The sequence below is a fragment of the Sorex fumeus genome, unplaced genomic scaffold (genome assembly GCF_029834395.1).
Source record: "Sorex fumeus unplaced genomic scaffold, SorFum_2.1 ptg000094l, whole genome shotgun sequence".
NCBI lineage: Eukaryota > Metazoa > Chordata > Mammalia > Eulipotyphla > Soricidae > Sorex > Sorex fumeus.
This window is the reverse complement of record NW_026606151.1, coordinates 5,597,574-5,618,764: the sequence shown is the minus strand read 5'-3', so window position 1 is coordinate 5,618,764 and position 21,191 is coordinate 5,597,574. Positions and strand designations below refer to the sequence as shown.

General features: G+C 46.9%; 1 protein-coding gene across 7 annotated transcripts in view; it reads right to left on the bottom strand.

The window, feature by feature from the left end:
* The window catches only part of PHACTR1 (phosphatase and actin regulator 1), a 565,331-nt gene that overhangs the window by 75,165 nt on the left and 468,975 nt on the right, over positions 1-21,191 (bottom strand). For all 7 annotated transcript variants that reach the window (XM_056132319.1, XM_056132324.1, XM_056132320.1 and 4 more), the window contains one exon: positions 6,024-6,336. In XM_056132319.1, coding sequence (XP_055988294.1) covers positions 6,024-6,336 — 313 coding nt within the window. The remainder of the gene's footprint in view (positions 1-6,023; positions 6,337-21,191) is intronic.

The window sequence follows — 21,191 nt, the reverse complement described above, 5'->3', positions numbered from 1 at the left end:
GGATTCAGGGAGGAGCCACATCCTCTACTGAGTGAAGGACAACACAAGAGATGGCTTTACCTGGCTTCTAGCCTGAGTCACCATAGAGGAACTGAGACAAGTGGCAGCCCCCTCCATGCTTTTGTAAAAGGGAGCAGTAGGGCCATCCTCTCCCACACACTCCCCCACCTCCAGATCACCTTCAGTACTGACATGAACAAGGACCCAATAGAGCTCAGTATAGAGTACATGCGCTTTCTGCACTCGGTGGCTCTGAGTTCATCCCTGATGTGCTGACCCCCCATCTCAACCATCAGAAAGACACGGACCATTGACGCAATGAAAAATGAGAACAGTCAAACTTGTACTGAAAAGGAGACAAGTAATCTCCAACTAGTTCAGATGGAATCTACTGAAGATATGCCTATTTGGGCACTGAAGGCGAGCTTTGGGTGCCATGTAATACTGATCCACGTTCATGACGATTCATTGGACAATGTCCTTGTGACATGCAATAAAATGATTGCTCTGGGTCCATCAGATCATGTGTCCTTCACAAACAACCCTAAGAATGCTGATGGTGCTATTATTACCCCTGATGGATGGGGTGGGAATCTGAGACTAAAATAAATATTAACTGAGACAGGAAATTAGACTCTGTATCCTGTATTAAGCCAAGATGTAGGGGCTCTGCCAGCATAGCCACACTTCCCAGTGCAGCCTTGTGGCTTGGGACCAACAAGAAACTTTTTGATTTTCTTTCACTGGTCCCTAAGTCCCTCCTGCATCTCTCTCTCCAATCTGGTGAGTGATTGTTGTGATTCTTGTGATTCATTCTGAGCTGGATGAGGATCCCCAGGCAGGTTCAGGTTCAGGTTTGGGTAAAGATTGAGATCCTCTGATTCATCAGAGCAGATTTGGAGTTAACTAGCGGGAGAGGCAGGGACTGAAGGCAAGAGTCTAGAAAGTTCCTTAGAAGTAAATGGGAGTTCAGATCCCAGGAAAGGCAGGTTAGAAATTAGATGGGGGGGGGTGGGGGAGGAGGAAATGAAAACCTTTTAGTACATGAGAGGACTTGGGAATAAGCAGGACTTCTTGCAATGGGGCTGTTCTCTTGGGATCTAGAGAAATGCTTGTTCTTGCAAAGATAGAGGACAATTTTTAGGGATGAGACAATGATATGTTGCTAGATGCTTGTTAAGATCCTTTCTAATAATGAGATGACCGTCTATTCTAATTTATGACCCAGTGTTGGGTGATAATACTAATTCCTTATCCGCACTTCTCACTGCCTACAGTGGTCCCCCGGAAAGACTTCAGCTTGGGAATGACAGCCTGTGGGTGGCGGTTCAAGAGCATCCAGGGGCTTGGTGGGCAGCACTCCTAAGTGTCTACTCATGTTCTACTGCCTTGTACCATCTGCTGGGGTGACTGGAAATTTCCAGGTCAAGAGAGAATTACGTTTCTTTATGAAACTTGGTCAGAAAGAGAAAGAAATCATAGTGGCAGGCAAAAAGGAGAGCTCATAGGTAGTAAAAAGAACATCAACCGCAGACAGTGGCCACGCCTGCGTGGAAGCATGAGAGGACCTGTGACCTTTCCTGTTCCCTCACCTGCTGAGGACTCCACCGCCTCAGGTGGTGTGGCAACTCGGCCCACCACCTCCAGGCTTTGCTTGGGAAGAAATCCTCTTCCTCTGGAGGGTGATCTTGTCAGAGTGATGTATGCATTAATTCCCTCCATTCTGTCTGCTCTATTTGAACAACCCAGGAGCGGGGAGGGAAGGGCATAGACAAGTTAATGGGAGTACAGGCAGAGGAGGTGCACAAAGCATAGGAAATTGAGTCAGCTCAGCCAACAAGATCATACTCTCCTGCTTCATAGCCGGCTAGCTCCTGTTCCCCCAATTTTGTTCTCTGTGATTAACTTCAATAAAAAGCCTGGCTTGGGGCTGAGGAGATAGTGCAAAGGGCTGGAGCACATGTTGAGCATGTGGGGGCCCCAGCATTGACCTCTGGTACTGTAAGGTCCCTTAGCACTGTGAAGAGTGACCCCTAAGAGCCCAGCTAGCTGTAGCTATCAAGCATGGCTGGGTTAACCCACAAACAAACAAAGGAATTTTTAAAAAACATAAGCCCAGAGCAGGTATGGCAGAACCCCACTGGTCTGGACCCCAGTGAAATGTTCCATAACACACACTGGGGATCTGCTATGAAGAACAGGATGGGACAAAGCTAGTTTATAAAATCATTTAAGTAAAAACCTATTTGTCAAGATCTTTCCAGTATGCACTCTTGAGTATCTTCTTTGGGTGATTAAAATCTCTTAGAGATCGAAAACAATAAAAGTGACTTAGCAGGGATGTGGCTTGATGGTAAAGTACCTACCCTGGATGGGTGAGGCCTCAAATTTGATCCTTGATATTGCCCTCACATTACAATCCCCAGCATTGCTGGGGTAAAAAAATGGTACTGCAGCCAAGCATGAGGTCCTGACACAAGGAATCCAAGAGCAACACCACCAAGGGAAGGGAAGGAATAACACATGCTGGGAAAACAGTGAATGGGACAGGAAACTGTGCCCAGTGGTCTGTCATTTTTTTTAATTTATTTAAAAAATTTTAAAAAATTGAATTACTGTAAGCTACAGTTACAAGGCTTTCATGTTTGCAAGTGATCCGTCTTCCCGAAGCAAGTGCCCTGAGTAGAAAGAGCTCTGGATCTGTAGTAGGAAGACACAAGCTTGAAGGATTGGTCTCCTTTCAGCCTTCATACAGTTGTTATTCCAAAATGTCATGGGAAAATGGACAGTTCTGTTTCTTTGCCTATATATTTAAATTTTATTTTTGGTTTTGGGCTCTCACCTGGTGGTGATCAGGCATTTTATGCCTGGCTTAGTGCTGTGGTGTTTGTTTGCTGCTGGCGGGGATGGGAGGATCATGTGGTGGTACCAGGGTTCAAGCCTAGGGCTCACCACGCAAGTGATCTCCGGTCCTGGGAGAAATCTCTCTGACCCTAAAGTTTAATTTTTGTTGTTGTTGTTGTGTTTGGTTTTGGATGAGGGACCATACTTGGCAGTGCTCAGGACTTACTCCTGGGCTCTGTGCTCAAGGATCACATTTGATAGGGATCAAATATGCTGATGAGGATCGAACTTGGGTTAGGCGTGTCAAAAACAAGCACCTTCCCCACTCTACTCTCTCTCTGGTCCCTGTATTTCAATTTTTAATCCATCACAAAGGGATGCTTTCATACATCTAATCTGAATGTATACAAAACGAAATTCTCTTTCTTATGGACTCAACAACCCAGATTATCCCAGATTATGCTCTGAGAGGGTCGACCCAGATTATTCTCTGAGAGGGTTCACTGCTCAGCATTTCTGCACATACATAAGTGTAGGTGGGCCACAGTTATTGGGGGGCCTTTAGCAGCTGGCACTGGGGAACTCACTTGACCTTCCTTAGCTTCTCCATGACTCAAGAACTCCATGGGACGAGGCGTGAGATAATATTTCAAAAAGGTATGTGACAAACTAAGAAGCACCATCACAGTTTTAAATTATTATTGTTCTCATTAATGCAGTTGTGAAAAAGATAACATGGGGCAAAATCCACTTTATTTTTTCAACGAGAATGAGTAGACAGAAACATGAGCCACCAAGTTTAAATTCCTAGTGGTCACATTGTCCTCCCCGAGTTACTTAGGTCCCAACACAGACTACAAGGACGAGGGTCCGAGGGTTTTGAGAACACGGTGCTGCTTGGACCTTGTGGGGCTGGGTATGACCTTGTCCACACCCGGCAGTGTTCAGGGACCTCTTGGGCCACACCCAGCAATGCTGGTGAGGTTGAGAGAAGGACCATATAGTGACAGGGATGGAACCAGACTCAGCCACATGCTGGGTCTCAACCCCTGTACTGTCTTGAACTCTAGATCTTCTATTATCTTGTCATGTGCAGCAACTAGGCCAAGAATATGCCTTGAAATTGTGTTTTTGTGGTTTTTGTTTGGATTTGAGATACTCAGGGTTTACTCCTGGCTCTGTACTCATAAAAATAATACATACAAACTTTAAAGTTAAGCAGCACAAAACTATGTAAAATATAAAAAACATTTGTAAGATTTGCTCCCTAGATCTCTGCTCCTCAGAAAACCACTATTTATGGTCAGATGAGTATGCTTTAAAAGATTTCAAGGCTCATAGAAGTTTGCTTTAAAGAAGCATAATAACTAATGCACCTCTGGGATCCTTGAATTGCCTATATTTGCACATACTTCTACATATATTCTGAGTAGAATCCTTTTCTTTTGGATGCAGAAGCTTTGGACAGAATTTGGAAATGGGCAACATTTTTTTGTTGTTGTGATTTTCTGTTTTTTTATTTTTTATTTTTGGCTTTTTGAGTCACACCCAGTCATGCTCAGGGGTTATTCCTGGCTCTGCGCTCACACTCAGGAATTACTCCTGGTGGTGCCTTTGATTCTGTTGAGACGGAAGCGGTCATTGAAGCCCTAGCCAATCAGGGCATTCAAGCCCAATACATCAGGATCCTCCGTGAGCTGTATTGCGGATTCACTACCAGGATCTCACCATTCTACAAAGAAGTGATCGTTGATGTCAAGAGAGGGGTGCGGCAGGGTGATACCATTTCACCGAAACTCTTCAGTGCCACCCTCGAGAACATCATGCGACGACTGGAATGGGAAGGAATGGGAGTGAAGATAGATGGTCGGCAACTACACCACCTCCGCTTTGCTGATGACATTGTTTTAATAACACCAAACATCAGCCAAGCGGCACAAATGCTGGCCGACTTTGACCGTGAGTGTGGAAAGGTAGGACTACAGCTGAATCTCACGAAGACAATGTTTATGAGAAACAGCCTTGTTCCTGATGCCCCATTCACTCTCAATGGAACGACCATCTCCGAATGCAACAGCTATGTGTACCTAGGTCGAGAGGTCAACATGACCAATGACCTGGCACCCGAGCTGCGCAGGAGGAAGAGAGCGGCTTGGAACGCCTTCAAGAACGTCGAAGAAATAGCTAAGAGGACGAAGAACCTCCGGTTCCGGGCACATCTCTTTGATTCCACTGTTCTTCCTGCATTAACATATGCCTCAGAGACCTGGGCCCTACGTAAACAGGATGAGAATGCTATTCAGGTCTCCCAAAGAAGAATAGAAAGAGCTATGCTTGGAATATCACGTTTCACTCAAATGAGAGAAAAAATCCGGAGTTCTGACATCCGTCGACGATCAAGGATCAGGGACGCTGTCTCATTTGCCAAGGTGTCGAAAATCAGATGGGCTGGTCACATAATGAGATTTAAAGACGACCGTTGGACTAGAGCTGTTACTGATTGGATTCCACGGGATGTCAAAAGACCGCGTGGCCGCCCACCTACCAGATGGTCAGACTTCTTCGTCAAGATTATGAACGATCGGTTTGAGGCCCTTCATGTTCCCGGAGCGAACAGATGCCATTGGGCTACACTAGCACGCGACAGGGACAAATGGAGACGTTACTGGTGCCCGCTCGAGCAAATCGACGACTAACCGGAAGTTAAGTGATTAAGTGATTAAGTGGTGCTTGGGGGACCATATGGGATGACGGGGATCAGACCTGGGTCAGCCGCGTGCAACGCAAACGCCCTACCCTCTGTACTGTCGCTCCAGCCCTGTTGTCATTGTTTACTAAGGGGCCACACCTAGCAGTACTCAGGGCTTACTCTTGAGTTAGTGCACAGAGATCACTCCTGGAAGTGCTCAGGATACTTTATGCAATGCCAGGAATCAAACCCAGGTAGGCTGCATGCAAGACGAGCTCTGTACCCATTGAACTCTGTCTCCAGCTCATCAACATGATCTTTTCTTCTCTGCTTCCCTTGCCATCCAGGTTTTCTTCTGACTATATTGACAAGTTTTGTTTTCCCCGGTGGGAAGGTTGAACCTTGGAGCCCGGGTCATAATTCTCGCCCCCTCTCCGGGTCCCCTCCACGCCCCTCACCCCGGCCCCCAGCCCTCCTGTCCCCACATTACCTTTCCAGCCTCTGCATGGTCATGACCAGCGTCTTGTTGAGCTCATCTATCATCCTGCAGCTGGACGGATGCATGGGAAGGGAGCCGGTGGTGGCGGGGAGGTGCTGGCCGAGGCTGCCGTACTGCAGCTGGTGCTGGATCTGGGAGGGCAGGACCGTGTGGTGGTGGCCCTGCTGTCCACTCTTCTGGGCCGCGTAGGACGCCAGGGAGAGGTCCGGCCCCCCGACAGGCATACAGATCATGACTTTCTTTGGAGGTAGCGGAGGCGACAGTTTCACTGGCAGGCAAGGCAATTTCACGGGGGCGCCAGGATCTGTGGCAGAAGTGGATGGAGAGGCAGACGTGAGCCAGGGGTGGCGGCAGAAGCTGTGCCCACCACGTGCACCCACCTGGGGACTCTGGGCACTGAGGTGGGTCCTGAGTTCAAATGCACCAATTTGGTGACGTGAGCGAGTTGAGTGCGCCACAAGCAGCCCCCACCCCACTTTCTTTCTGGTTCATGCATCCGGCCCACGTGCCCTTTGGGGACCATCCCTGACCATCACCGAGGCTCTGTGGGATCAGGAAGGAGAAGCAACATTATTCACTTCTCTACTCACGGAAACTCAGGACCTTCACAGAGCCTTCCCCAGGACAGGCCACTGCAAAGACAGTTTGATGCCATGAGACTTTCTTTTTATTTTTTATTTTTTTAGGTTGGGTATATTCTTTTTTGGGGGGGAGGTGTCACACCCGGTGATGCACAGGGGTTACTCCTGGTTCATGCACTCAGGAATTACTATTGGCGGTGGCCAGGGGACCATATGGGATGCTGGATACTGAACCCAGGTCAGCTGATGCAAGGCAAATGTCCTACTATGGCTGTACTATGGCTCTAGCCCCCTCTTGTTTTTTTTTTATAAGTTTTATTTATAACTGTGAGAAACAATTACAAACTTACTTGATTACATTTCAGTCACACAGTGCTCGAACACCCATCCCTCCATCAGTGCCCATTTTCCACCACCATTGTTTCCAGTGTCCCAGCCACCACCCCAACCCCATCCCACTCCCTGCCTCTGAGGCGGGTACATTTATTCTTAATCTCACTCTAATTTTGGGCATTATGATTTGTAATACAGATACTAAGAGGCCATCCTGTTTGGTCCTTGGTCTACTTTCAGCACACATCTCCCATCCCGGGCAATCCCTGCAACCATCACTGATTTAGTGGTTCCTTTTCCATCCCAACTGCCTTTTCCCCCAGCACGTGGGGCCAGCTTCCAAACCATGTTGCCGTGGGGCTTTCTAACGGGCATGGGGATAGACATCAGCCACCAAGTTCAAGTCTGAGGATAGTGGGCCTCTCACTGAGGACTGTAACACTGTCTCTGCCTGTGAAGATCAGCCTGCCTGGGAGGATGCTTTGTGGAGATCCTGTGCCAGAATGTGGGCTCAAGGGATTAAAATATAAAATCCCCGTGACGGGCAAGGTCTGAGCATGGTGACTGGGATGCCAACCCTCTCCTTGGGCACCTGTGTGGGCTGCTCCTGTTGGAGGAAGATTCTAATTGGCATCGGGGGCATCCTGGATGTGTGTGTGTGGCGGGGGAAACTGCACGTGCCCAGCCCTGTATGTGCGTGTCACGGACCCTGACACTTCCCAGGGATGCTCCAAATAAAAGGAAGCTGGAAGAAGACCAGTTCCGGGTGCTTTTGAGGTGACCTTGTAGTCCTCTGCTGAACCCCACACCTCTGGATATCATCTGGCACAGAGAAGTGGGGATGGCTGAGACCCAGGACTATTTTGACTGTGGCCAGAGAAGTGAGAGGGTAGGTGGGGTGTTGAGGATTGGGAGGTTCTGGACAGTAGTCAGGGAACATCTTTGGAGAGAGGGGACAGAGAGCATGTGAGCACATGATTCTTCTTCTTCTTCTTCTTCTTCTTCTTTTTAATCGAGTTACCATGAGATACACAGTTACAAATCTGCTCATGACCGGGTTTCTGTCATATAATGACCCAACACCCATCCTTCCACCAGAGTCTATTTCTCACCACCAATGACCCCCTTTTTCCTCCTGCAATGCCCAATCCCCTAGCTGACCTCTATGGCTCAATGGCAGGCACTTTCCTTCTGTCTCTGTCTCTGTCTCTGTCTCTGTCTCTGTCTCTCTCTCTCTCTCTCTCTCTCTCTTACCTTTTGGGCACTATGGTCTGCAATACAGGTACTGAGAAGTAATTGTGTTTGTTCCTTTACCTCCTTTCAGCATGCAGTTCCTATCCAGAGTGATCATTTCCAACTATCTTTGTCATGGTGGTCCCTTCTCTATCCCAGCTGCCTTCTCCCCCAGCACTCGAGACAGGCTTCCAACCATGGATGAATCCCCCTGTGCATGTGATTTTCTGGGGCTGTAGATTTTTCTCCAGCTTGGTCTGCTCTGCTTGTGGTTTGTTCTGGTGGAGCTTTTACCACCCTGTCACTTGATTCCTAGGAACCAATCTCACCCTAGTGTTCCTCAATGCCATCAGAGGCCCTAGCTCCTGACAGACCCATCATGGTGCCCAAGGCCTAGCTACCTTGCATCTCTGGGCCTGATCTCGCAGCAACCAACTTCCTTAGGGACTAACCCCAGAAACCTTTAGATCACCCTCTGCCCTGACTGACTCTGCCCATCACTCCTGAGTTTAGAGGGATTTTATTTTATAATCCACAGACTCAGTCTCAAGTTAAGCTGCCACTGGAAGGCTGCTGTCCCTCATGTTTGCCACCAGGATTGTGGGGCTCCCTGGTCACCTCACCACTCCCTTCTTCAGCAGACAGACTCTCTGTTCCACAGAAGAACCCCAGGCATGCCCTGTGGTCCCTGGGCCTTCTCTCATGCTCCTATCACCCAGCTGCTGAGTTTGCATCCCCCACCCCTGAGGCCTTTGTGACTCTCCCTCAGTTTGGAATATTCTTGGTTTTGTCTTCACGCTCAGGTCCTGCTCTCCTTTCTAGATTTGGTGGATGATGGTCACTGTGGTAGCAAAGGACCTGCTGTATGCATGTAATGTGCCAGCACCATTCATAAAGGCAACCAAGATGAGACTGTAATGATCACAGTCAGCTCTGACATCCTGCTCACTCTGTGCCAAATAGTCCTGAAGCTTTTTGTGTCTAGGGGCCCACAAAGGCCTGGGATGACCTCACAGTGACTGTTCTGGGTCCTGCTTGCTCATGCTTTGTAGGGCACTACCTCAGCACCCAGTCCCTAGAGATCCCCTCTCGAGAACCAGGGCTTATGCACACACGATGTCACATCCTTGGTATCTCCTGCAGTGCCCGGATCTCTCAACATTCACAGAATGAGCTGTCACGGAAATGCATCACGTGAGGGGAAGTCGCACCTATCCCAGACCCAGATGCCCTAGCAGGGGGATGGGAGCAGAACATGAATCTTTGGATCAGGCCATGACAGTGCTAACCCTGCTGCTGAGAAACAGGCATCTAACAATGCCAGGGGTCCTGGGAAGATTGTTTTTACTGACACCTACTTGGAGCTAGTCATGACCTCAGGCTCCCCATTACAGCTCTGCCAAAATTCCCTCAGTTTTCTGGGCATTGGTGGGTGGTTCAGGGGTAGAATTCTCTCCTGCCCTCAGTTCTCTGCACCTCCCTAACCACGGGGGAGGACACAAGCATAGGATATCAGGGAGCGAGTTAGTTGTAGTAACTATAGTCCTAAGCGGGTGGTACCCAAATGTACCACCTTTGCCAGTTTCTACTAGAGAAGCAAAAGATGAAGGTTAGCATACATAATCCCATGAGCAGGGATGGGAAAGCTGGAGGCCTTCTACTTGGGCAGGAGAAAAGTGCCCACAGGACTCCCTGGAACTGTCTATGCAGATGGGCAGCAGTGACATCGGCATCCACATGTCCTGCTATGCTCTGACTTCCTGAGCTCTCCCCTTGCCAGCGTGCCTGCCTGGGTTTCCACAGCTAAATGTACTTGGTTTCATCACAGAAACAGTGGCCCAAGTGGGCACCAGGATCTCTATCAAAATAGGCAAGGAAGGAATGACCAGTTGAACCAAATACATGGTAGGAATTACTTTTAACATCCCAGGAAACACAGGGAGATCCTGAAGTTTGACCCCCCTTTCCCACGGTCAAACATTCAATAGGGTGGGAACAAAAGTCAATCATTGGAAATATGTTTGGCTCCTTGGGGGTGATAGAAGAGGAAATCAGGAGAATATCGGTAACTCCACATGAGTTTTGAGCAGAGCAGGCCCTGTCTTACTCTAGCATGATGGGTAACTGAGGGATGCTGGGAAGGGCAGGCCCTTATGCCCCTGGCAATGCCCATTCCCGCACCTTTACAACATCTCCATACCAAGTCACCATTCCCAACACACTTGCAGGCACCACGCCCCTGGACTGCCATTCTGAGTTTCTGTCTCTGCATTTTCCTCATCCTGCTGTGGGCACTGCACCCTGTACCACCCCAGCAGCCTGGGGCCTCATCTCCTGCCAACACTACAAGTTCAAGAGCAATTCTGGGTCATGGACCAGGTGCTGCACTGGGCTTCCCAGCACTCATGCCCATTTCCGCTTCAGGGCCTGGAGATAGACTCCCTCAAGTTCCTGCCCTGCTTTGACCCACAATGATCTAATCCACATCCATCCTTCAGGGCACAGTAAAGTGGTCCTTTTTTTGTCTTTCAGCCTTTCCTCTCTCCTGACCCTGATGGTCAACACGCCCATTTAATTCTGCTTGGGTTCATCCTGGGTACTGCCAGTAGTATGAAACAGTAGTAAAGCTGGGACTCCACAGTCCAGAGTTCTTGTCACCTTGTGGTTCTCACCTGCAGGAAACATTAGCACTGTATAGAATTGACCCCCCAGAATCTCAATTAGGTGCATCTTTAGGGTATTTTCAAAAGGTCAAATCACTCAACCTCTCACACTTGTGCTTTTCTCCCAAAGCAGGATGAAACAAATGCAGTATTTCTTTGCGGTCAGGAGTTGGACTTGTGTCAAGAGTCCCCTGGGATTGGCTGGTATTCCTGGGCTGCCTTGCTGTCCTTCTGAATCCAAGTCTTGGAGCCAGCTACTTGGACATCAAATGCTTCCCTTGCACTGACACTCACACCCTAGGGGGGCATCCAGGGTGGGCGGCCCTGTTCCAAGGACCATGAGGCACAGCCAGCTCTATCTGGACCTCAGTCCAGGGCAAAGGTCTACCAAAGGCTACTGGCAGGGAATCCAAGTTCTATTTCTAGGCCCCAGCAGGTAAAATGTAAAAGGCCAATTTGCTGAGAACCTATTTCCTGGAGCTAATTTGCCTAAAACCTATTTACCTAATGACTAGCTTGCCTAAATCTAAAGTTGGCAATTAGAGGGTTTATTTTTAAACCAATTTGACTAATGGCATTTCCAACTAAATTTGATATTTCGAAAAAGCATTCATCACGAAGCATTTTGCAAGTGAGAAGTTTACTGATAGCCCTGCGGGTGGCTTTTTCTATTCTCTTAGCTTTCGAATACTCGGAGGATATTTTAGATGAGTTTATCTCAAGAGGCTTTTTTCAAATTTTTTTTCTCAAGTAATAAATAATCCAGTGTGTTTCCTCCAGGACCCGCTTCATTGCATTAGATGCCTCTTGTCTCTGTCTTGCTGGGTTTATTTGTCCTCTGTGTGGGTATCTTAAGACACAGCCAATACCCATTTATATTTGCGAGGTGTTGACATTGGTGTTTTAAGGATGACAGAGTGAGATAAATGAATGGGGGCTCTAGTCTAGGCTACCCACTTTTCCTTTCTAAGGAGCTGCATTCCTACGGCAGATATTCCACCCACCTCCCTAGGGAGGCAGATTCCCGAGCCTCACTTTTAGAGCTTTGGGGTCTCTCCTCCACCAAGGGACTCAGGTTCAGCTCCTAGATCCCTCTGACTGAGGTGGGGACCCCACACCAACCAAGTGCCACAAATGACTAAGACAGGGAAGCCCATTACCATTCTCCAAAGTTGCCACGTTCAATATGGAGAATAAACTGTCAAATCACACATTGGTTCAATTCTGTCAGCATCTGCCAATTGCTCAGTCTCTTTGGTGCTGAGTTTTTCCATCTGTGAAATGGGAATGAGTTCACTCCTGCTGCAAGGTTTTTGTGAACATTAAGTGAGATGAAGTATGCGAATTGCATAGCATAGTGGCTGGCGCGTGGCTACTCAACTATGACTCAGTGGCCATCTTGCTGCTGAGGTTTTATGCTGCTCCCCAAGGAGGGTTTGGCCACCTCTGGGCTCTCACAGATGGACCTTCAAGCTTCCCTCCCTCAGAGTCATTTATCTATAGTTAATCTAAACACCTCTCACTCTCTTGCTGATTTGCATTTGCAGTGGGACCTTAATGAAATTTCACTGTGGGTGGCTGCTGGCATCCTTGTTTCTTGGCAGGGGCTGGCCCTGGGTTCTGGTTGGTTTTACTTTTCATTTTCTCTCTAGAGCAGTGAGAGAAGGTTTCCCAGAGTTGTGCTAAGTGTCAGTGTGATCCCTGGACAGCCGGCCTCAGCCGTGGCCTCTCGGGGAGCATGTGAGAATGCTATAGCTCGGCCTAGCGCTCCCGACTCGGAATTTGTGTTCTGATTAAGTGCCCAGGGAATTCTGCTCAGTTAGGTGTGAGAAGCGACCCCGTAAGCACCCTTTCCCCTTCAGCAAGACGGTAGGTGCCCAGGGCCTGCTGGGTGAGGACAGCTACTCAGGGCCTGAGGCCAGTGAGGGTGTCTTACATTTTGGCCCAGTTCAGAACTCAGAAGAGTTGGGAGCTTTGCTCCACTTCAAGATGAAAAGGCTGTCTATCTCAGACATGGATCCTTCCTGGGCAGCACGTTTTGCACTTGAGACAGGGGGAAGTGCCCGCCTTCCAGGACCAGCTAGGTGCTAAGGAGGAAGGGGGAGTCCATGAAGCAAGAGACCCACTCTGTAATCTCTGCTAGAGAAGACAAAGCTATGCCTGACTCAGTTTCTTTCCTGCTGAAAGCCCAGGGACCCAAGAACCTCCTTCCTTCGACTAACCTTCCCTGAACGTATGGCCTCGTCCCTATCAGATATTCATGATGCGTCACCCCTCCCTGGTGGCCACTGTGGAGCTCCCACGCACATATTGACGCCAGTGACTGGCCTCGCTGACTTGGGAAGGATGAGGCCTTGGCATCCCGCCTCCAGGAGATGCAGTGTGTTCATAAACCTGTCTCTGCTGATGGAATGCCCAGAGGCAGAAATGGTCCATTCCAGAGAACCTGGGAAATTAGCCCAAACCGAGAGCCAATGCACTCCCCAGGGCTGCCAGGCTGGGTGCAGGACTAACGCCAATATGGTAATGAGTCCCCAGGGTGCTGTGTGCATTCTCTGGCTTGGACACTGTCATGTGCACCCTAAGAGCCTGGGCACCATGTGTGTACTGAACCTCTCTTCTCACTCTTCACGAACAGCTGCTGGAAAAACCCACAGACCAGTGTTGTGGCTCAGAACCCTTTCTTGTCAGGGAGATCAGAGGCTGGCATCTTCTTGGGCACGGATGGGTAAGAATTTCCCAGTCACCGGCCACCACGCAGGGGAGCTTGAATCTGGTCTCCTGCCATAGAAAAAGGCTTTCTGCCCTGAACGCTCAGGGCCTGAAGCCCACTTGGGGCTCAGAGAAAAGGTCAGGGCCGTGAATGCAGGTACCAGGGTCCTTTGGGCTGTGAGAAAGGTGGTCTGAGGAGCTCAGAATCCTTTAGGCCCCTCCAGGAATGTTAGGTAGTTTGATATTTTTTCCCCCTTGTATAAATCCTGGGCCGGAGCGATAGCACAGCAGGTAGGGCGTTTGCCTTGCATGCAACCGACCCGGGTTCAATTCCTCCGTCCCTCTCAGAGAGCCCGGCAAACTACCGAGAGTATCCCGCCCACATGGCGGAGCCTGGCAAGCTCCCTGTAGCATATTCGATATGCCAAAAACAGTAACAACAAGTCTTGCAATAGAGACATTACTGGTGCCTGCTCAAGCAAATAGATGAACCAACGGGAGGACAGTGCTACGGTGCTACAGTGTCTAAGGTCTACAATGGTACAAAGTAGTGAGTGAACCCTGGCGGCGAGAGGAACAGTGAGGGGGCACATGGGCATGGGGGGCCTGGCAAGGACACTGCAGCAAGCATTGGCTGGACTGTGTTCCAAGACCTTCCAGAATCCTAAAACTGGGATGACAGCAAATGCGTCACCAGCCAGCTGCTGGCTTTCTTTCACTCTCCAAAGCTGCCAATCTGGTCTCCAGCACACCAGCGTGCTATGCTTTGACGTTTGAAATCAGTGCATTTCAACCATATAAAATGAAGCTATACCAGAGCATGTAGAATTAGTAAGAAGTAGAATACCACATGGTAAAGGGATAAAGGAGATTCATCTAGACCGAAAAATCTTTTTTGTTAGTTGTTTTATGGCCACACCCGGGGGGAGGTACTTAGGGGTTACTCCTGGCTCTATGATCAGGAATAACTCCTGGCAGGGCTTGGGAAACCCTAGGGGGTACTGGGGATGGAACCTGGGTTAGCTGCATGCAAGGCAAACAATCTCCCCACTATATTATTGCTCTGGCCCCAAGATGCATACATCTTGCAAGGAGAAAACTGGGTTGTCTATAATTCAGCTCTAACCTAGCTGAGGGGGACACTTTTTTGCATGAGTGATGGTGGTTGGTAGCTGGTTTAACTGTCTGCAGTTGGTATCAATGGTACCATTTATCTTGTAATTCCCAGTGTATTTCTTGAGAATGAAGGCTGGACTCTCAGTTTGACTGATGAGGGTCTAATTGCTACTCTCACGAGAGACTGCTCATTTCTTGAGGTTTCCTCCAAACACGAGGGAACACGCACGACTCAGGTTGCCTCTATGGCAGAACTCTGAGTCAGAGAACAATTTGGAACAGTTTCTTCTAAAGAAGTGAGTATTCTTCAGGGAACTCATGGGCAAACGATCACTAAACTGCTCCTTCCTGCTCTGGCAGATGCCTCCCTCCTTCAAAGGCCTCTTGCTCCACTGAAGAACAGAGCTGGTTGAGGACACAGCAGGGAACAAGGTGCACTAAATCCCCACCCTCCACTCCCAGGGCAGTTAAAAATCATCCAGAGCCATCAAGAGTAATAATAGCCCTCTGAAACTTTAGATTGATGATGAATATCTGGTTACATTGATGAATCAGTTGCAGCTGGCTTAAAAGGACTTAAAAGATGGACCTGAACAGTAAACTCCACTGAGCACTGGCTGCTGACTGATCTCAGGCCTCCTGGCTGCAGTCAGACTGGTCCATCAAACCACTGTTCGCAGTGAATGGGACAGGCTCACCAATGTTGAAAGACATATCCAAGTTTGTCCTGACCATCTTATTTTTTTTTAATGCTTTCTGGGCCACACCCAGTGATGCACAGGGGTTACTTCTGGCTCATTCACTCGGGAATTACTCCTAGCAGTGCTCAGGGGACCATATGGGATGCTGGGAATCAAACCTGGGTCAGCTGCGTGTAAGGCAAACGCCCTACCCGCTGTGCTATCACTCCAGCCCCCTGACCATCTTATTTAGAGACTTCCTAATTTACCTAGGGTTCTCATGAATTCGGACCACCAAAAGTTATTATCCTCTTCCACTCCAAATTACAATACTGTCCCTGCTCAGGAGGAACTAAAATCCATGTCCCAATTTCAAGAAAGGGAAGGCAGTAGGACCAGTGTGGACCAGTGTGGAGGGATCCGTAAGGGAGCAAACGTTAGAGACTCCATCTTGCTCTCTATACAGATACTTTAAACCCCTCATGCCTCCCCAGCCTTTGTTCTGTCTCCTCATGCACTGTCTGTTTTATGTTAAATGAGGTCCAGTCATGGATGATTGAGAAAGAGCAAACACCAGACCTCTAGAAAGAGTGCTGAAGGCTGTCATGTAGACCCCCAGAGACAGATGATGCTTAACGATTTGATTTCAACATTTTACCAGGAACAGAGCACCATCCCCCAGTGATTCATGAAGGACAGACAAAACAGTAGCCAAAGAGTCATGAGACTGGATCCTGGCTCTTCCACAGACCTTCTTCTACTCGAAGTTACTTCCCCAACCAACTCTCTCCATTCCCCTAGCTCTAGCCTGAGACCGCAAAAGGGCTTCTTTAGAACAAGTCTGCCTCTTCTCAGGGTGCTCTAAAGCCCGAATAAAACCTGTTTGTCTCATGCCAGCTCTTGCCTCTGTAGTATTGGATTTTGTGTAGTGAGCAGCCAGACCTTGATTTTGGTCACACAATTATAGATCTACCCAACAGCGATGCAATCCACAAGAACATCAGGGGGTCAGGCCTGGGTGAACTCAAGCAACCTCTCCACAGGCCCACAAAGATGCTGACTCGTTTCTGAGGGTCAAAGTCCTCTGCCTGGACTCTGATGCTCCCCAGAGTTTCACTTCTAACCCAAGATTCAGTACTTCCCTATGGGGATCTCACATCCCCACAAAGCTGCAGAATTTGTTGCTATTGTTTTAAATCTATGATTGGGGGACCAGGGAGATAGTACAACTGGTAGAGTACTGGCCTTGCATGCAGTTAACCCAAATTCAATCCTTGGCACTGCATATGCTCCTCATACCTATCAGAGTGATCCTTGAGCACAGAGTTAGGAGTTGATCCAGAAATTAAAAAAAAATTAAAAAATCTGTGATTGCTTTACAGTGGCACAGATCTAGGATATGCATATAAGTCCCTGCACACTCACCACCAGTGTTCCAGTGTTCTCCTACTTCTCTACCCATTTCTTCCACACCCAGTCCCCTGTCTCTGGTAACCACAATAGTTTTCACCGAACCTAAAGGTTGTTGCTGTTGTTTTGCCAGTTTGCTTTAGTTATTCATATTCTACATATGAATGGATTGATGCAGTTTCCTGGTTGACCTCACTGAGCATAATCACCCAAAGGCATGGTTTCAGTTTTTTAATGGCAGGAGAATATTGTCTGTCCTTCATGAATATTCCATTGAGTTATCTATACTATGCTTTTTTCTTTCTTTTTCTGGACCACATGCAGTGGTACTCTTGAGCTATTGCTGTCTCTGTGCTCAAAGTAACACTTGTGGTGCTTGAGGAGCCGTCCATGGAGCCAGGGACTAAACTGGAGTCCCGGATAAAGCTACCGTATACAAGGCAAGTGCCCTTCCTAACTCCTGTACTATCTCTAGTAACAGAAGATTGATGCCATGTTTTGGTTACTTGTGAGCAATGCAAACTTTTCATAGGGGTGCAGTTATCTTTTCAAATGGATATTTAAAAAATATCTTTTTCTAAAGGATATTTTAATTTCCTTCAGATGAATACCTAGGAGTGATTACTGCTGAATTATATAAAATATTGATTTTTTTCATGTTTTTTTTTTCTCTTTTAAGGAATCTTTGTACCTTTTTTTCCCCCAGAAGCTGAATCAATTTACATTTCCATAAGAGAGTACCTGGAAGTATCTGTTTAGGTCTTTTGTCCATTTTTGTTTTCTAAATGGGGTTGCTTATTTTGTTGTTGTATGGATCAATTATGTATTTAGGAATCAACCCCTGTGGCAGATGTATGATGGTTAAAATCTTTCAATTTCAAGGTCCCTTTTTTGTTTTTCAGTAGTTTTGCTTTTTTTTTTTTTTAAGTGGGGTAAGAACTTTCAATTTGATGTAGTCTTATGATAGGTTTATTCTTGCTTTTATTTCCCTTGCCAAAGGAGTTAAGTTTCCAAAAAAATCTCTGAGGTTGAGATCATAAAACGCATTACCCACTAAACCATAAAATAAAATCCCGCGTCTTTTATGGTTTGAGGTCTTTGTCCCAAAATTATCTTTATCTACTGTCCAAGTCTTTAATCTATTCTGAGTTAACCGTTGTGTATTAAATAATGATCTAGTATGATTTTTCATGTATTGGCAGTTCAGTTTTCCCAGCATTATTTGTTGAAGAGGCTTCCTTTTTCCCTCTTCCCTCTCCATTGTACGTTTTTGGCTCCTTTGTCATGGATTATATATTCACATATGTGAATTTATTTCTGTGCTTTCTTTTCTATTCTACTGGCTTGTGTGCTTGTTTTTGAGCCAATACCAACTGTTTTAATTACAATTCTTGCTTGGACGCTGTGGATTCAGTCTCTCATTTTATACCACCTCCCCTCCTCTCCCCACCTCTCAAACTTATACTCATTTCAAAAACTATCTTGAAAACATCTTCTTTTACGATACCTTTTCCTGGTTTTTTGAAAGCTCTCTATTTGAGCTCTTTAGATCTGTGTTTATACATCTTCATATTAAGCATTTTGGGTAGCTTGTAAGTGCCTACACCCCCTAGAGCGAAGGAACACTCACTGTAAATTATACAGCCCTGGCAGAGTGCCTTGTACATAGTGGGTACTCAAAACATAAGTGCTAATCAGCCTTAGAAAGGAAGGAAATTCTAACACATGCTACAACCTGGCTGAGCCCTTAGGACATTCTGCTATAGGCAGCCATAAAAAGACAAATACTGATTCTAGTTAAACAAGACCTGTCATAGAAACAAGCTGTAAACAGTGTTGACCAGGGGGGGAAGGAAAAAAAAAAAGAGTTATTTTTTTTAATGGGTGAGAGTTTCACCTTTGCTTGATTCCAAAGTTCTGGTGAGCTTTTGCATAACAATATGAACATACTTAACATTACTGAGCAAGCTATCTGCTGAAATGAATGAAAAACATTGAGAAATTTTATGCACAGTAAAAAAAAAAACAAATAAGTGCAAAGTGAGTGCAATCACCAACATAACAAAAACGAAGCTAACAAAAAAAGAGAAAGGTATTTTGCTACAATCTTCAAGCTTCAAAAACAGAGAAGAGTCTTTTAAAATATTTGAATTGATAGACTTTGAGTGCACAAAAGTGAAAAAAAATCCACATTTTCAGAAAAAAATTAAAACTGCAAGAAAAAGTGTGTCCAGAGGGCATTAATAGTAAATTCAGGTACATTCCTTCAAAGTATCAGTTATCAAGAGAATGTGAAACTTAAACTTTAGTGGCTTCTAGAAATAAAAAATGGAATTTTTTTTTCCATTTAAAAGACAATTCCAAGGTCACAATGCACTGATATTCTATTTTCTTGCATGGTTTGAGGAGGGTAGAGTTAGAGAGAAAGGGAGTGAGATGATTTGTAGGTGCTCAGAGAGATCTAAAGACAAGAAAAAGGGGGGAAGAGTAGCTGGAGAGAAATGAAGATAGAGCTTCAGAGAGCAACCAAGAAGCATCACCAACTTGGGGATCAGCATCCACAGAACTAGAGAGACAGCTATAAATAGGAATATTGGTTTTAATCTGACAACCGCTGGGTAAAGGACTCTCATTAGCAACGTGCTAGGACTGAAAAATACCCCAGAGCCTGGGTGCCATTTGTCAGGTAAATTTGCAGTTGTAAATACTATGGAATGAAACTAGCAATCAACCAAGTTCTGATAATACTGTAAGTTTCTTTGCTTTTTCAGGTTCTAAAGATAGTGCAGTTAAGTCCGGGGAGGTTCACGTTAGCAAAAGGACTTGTTTGGAAGAATCACTGGGGGCTGGAGTGATGGTACAGCAGCTAAGGTGCTTGCCTGGCATGCCACTGACCTGGGTTTGACCAGGTCAAACCCTGAGGCCAAGGTCACCCATACGGTTCCCTGAGTCCACCAGGAGTGATCCCTAGTGCAGAGCCTGGAGTAAGCCCTGAGTACTAGGGGGAAAAACATATACATACATACATACATACATATATAATCAGCTGTGGTTTCTTTTCTTGCTGCTCTGTCAGTCTCTCTGTAGTCAAATGCTTCCCATGTGATTTGCCCTGGTTTTGAATCTTCCAGAATGATTTCTTCTGGCATGTTTTTCAAAACCCAGCTGTGATCCAACTCTTTTCTTTATAATCAAGAGCCTTGAGACCATCACTTACTTTCTGAAAGGCTGAACACCTTTTGTCTTTGAATTATACAAATCAGAAGATTTTCTAAGTTCTCAAACAGATTGAGACACAGAAAGCAAAACCCAAAAAGGACTCTCAAAGAAAGCTAATGCCTCCCTTGTTTTGAGTTTTAAGAGTAGCGATCTTCATGCAGAGGATCACTATATCACTGTATCACTGTCATCTCATTGTTCCTTGATTTCCTCAAACAGGCACCAGTAATGTCTCCATTAGTCCTAGCCCTGAGATTTTAGCAAATGCCACAGTGGAGGCTCTTTCAGGGTCAAGAGAATGAGACCCATCATTGTTACTGGGTTTTGGCATACCGAATACCCCACAGTGAGCTTGCCAGACTCTGCCGTGTGGGCAGGACACTCTTGGTAGCCTGCCGGGTTCTCTGAGAGCAAGAACTAGACAGTAAGAGTCTCCTGCCCGGGTGCCTGGCTATCTTCACCAGGGCCCCGGCGGAACCGGCAGAGGAACCCAGGTGTGTGGAACCTGGGGCTGAGATCTCCAAGCCTGCTTGGATTGGGACTGGGCCTCCTCCACCAAATCCCCCCATATTCCAGTAGGGGAAAGAGGGAAAAGACGAAGAATACGAGGACTAGTCAAGAACCAAGAAGACTATGATGAGAAAGAGAATGAGGGAACTATGATGACTGGAACTAGGACAAAAACTACAACTATGATTGTGCTATAAGGGGAGAGATCGGACTATGTTGTGGAGGAGAGGGAACTGGCCAGGGGAACGGCCTTGGCTACCAAACGCTCGAGTCCTGAGTGCCCATGCACTATTCCTTTGAAACTCACAGTGGTGGAAAATGCAAACTGGTGGAGGGATGGGTGTTTGATTATTGTATGACTGGAACTCAATCATAAAAGCTTTGTAACTATATCTTACAGTGATTCAATAAAAACTTTTTTCAAAAAACAAAAAAAAAAAAAACAAAAAAAGTAAAAAAACAAAAACCAAGCTTCCGGGAGCTTGGTTTTATAGTCTCTGGGTCTTGGCCATTGATGGGATTACACGGCACAGGGGGCAGTTGGTGGGTGCAACTGTCTAGCTACTGGAAGATGGGGGATCTGCGTGGAGGAGGCCCAGGCCCAATTCGAGCAGCTTTGGAGATCTCAGCCCCAGGTCCCGCACACCTGGGTACCTCTGCTGGTTCCTTCATGTGTGAGGCTCGTCTGAGTGTATGGAGAGT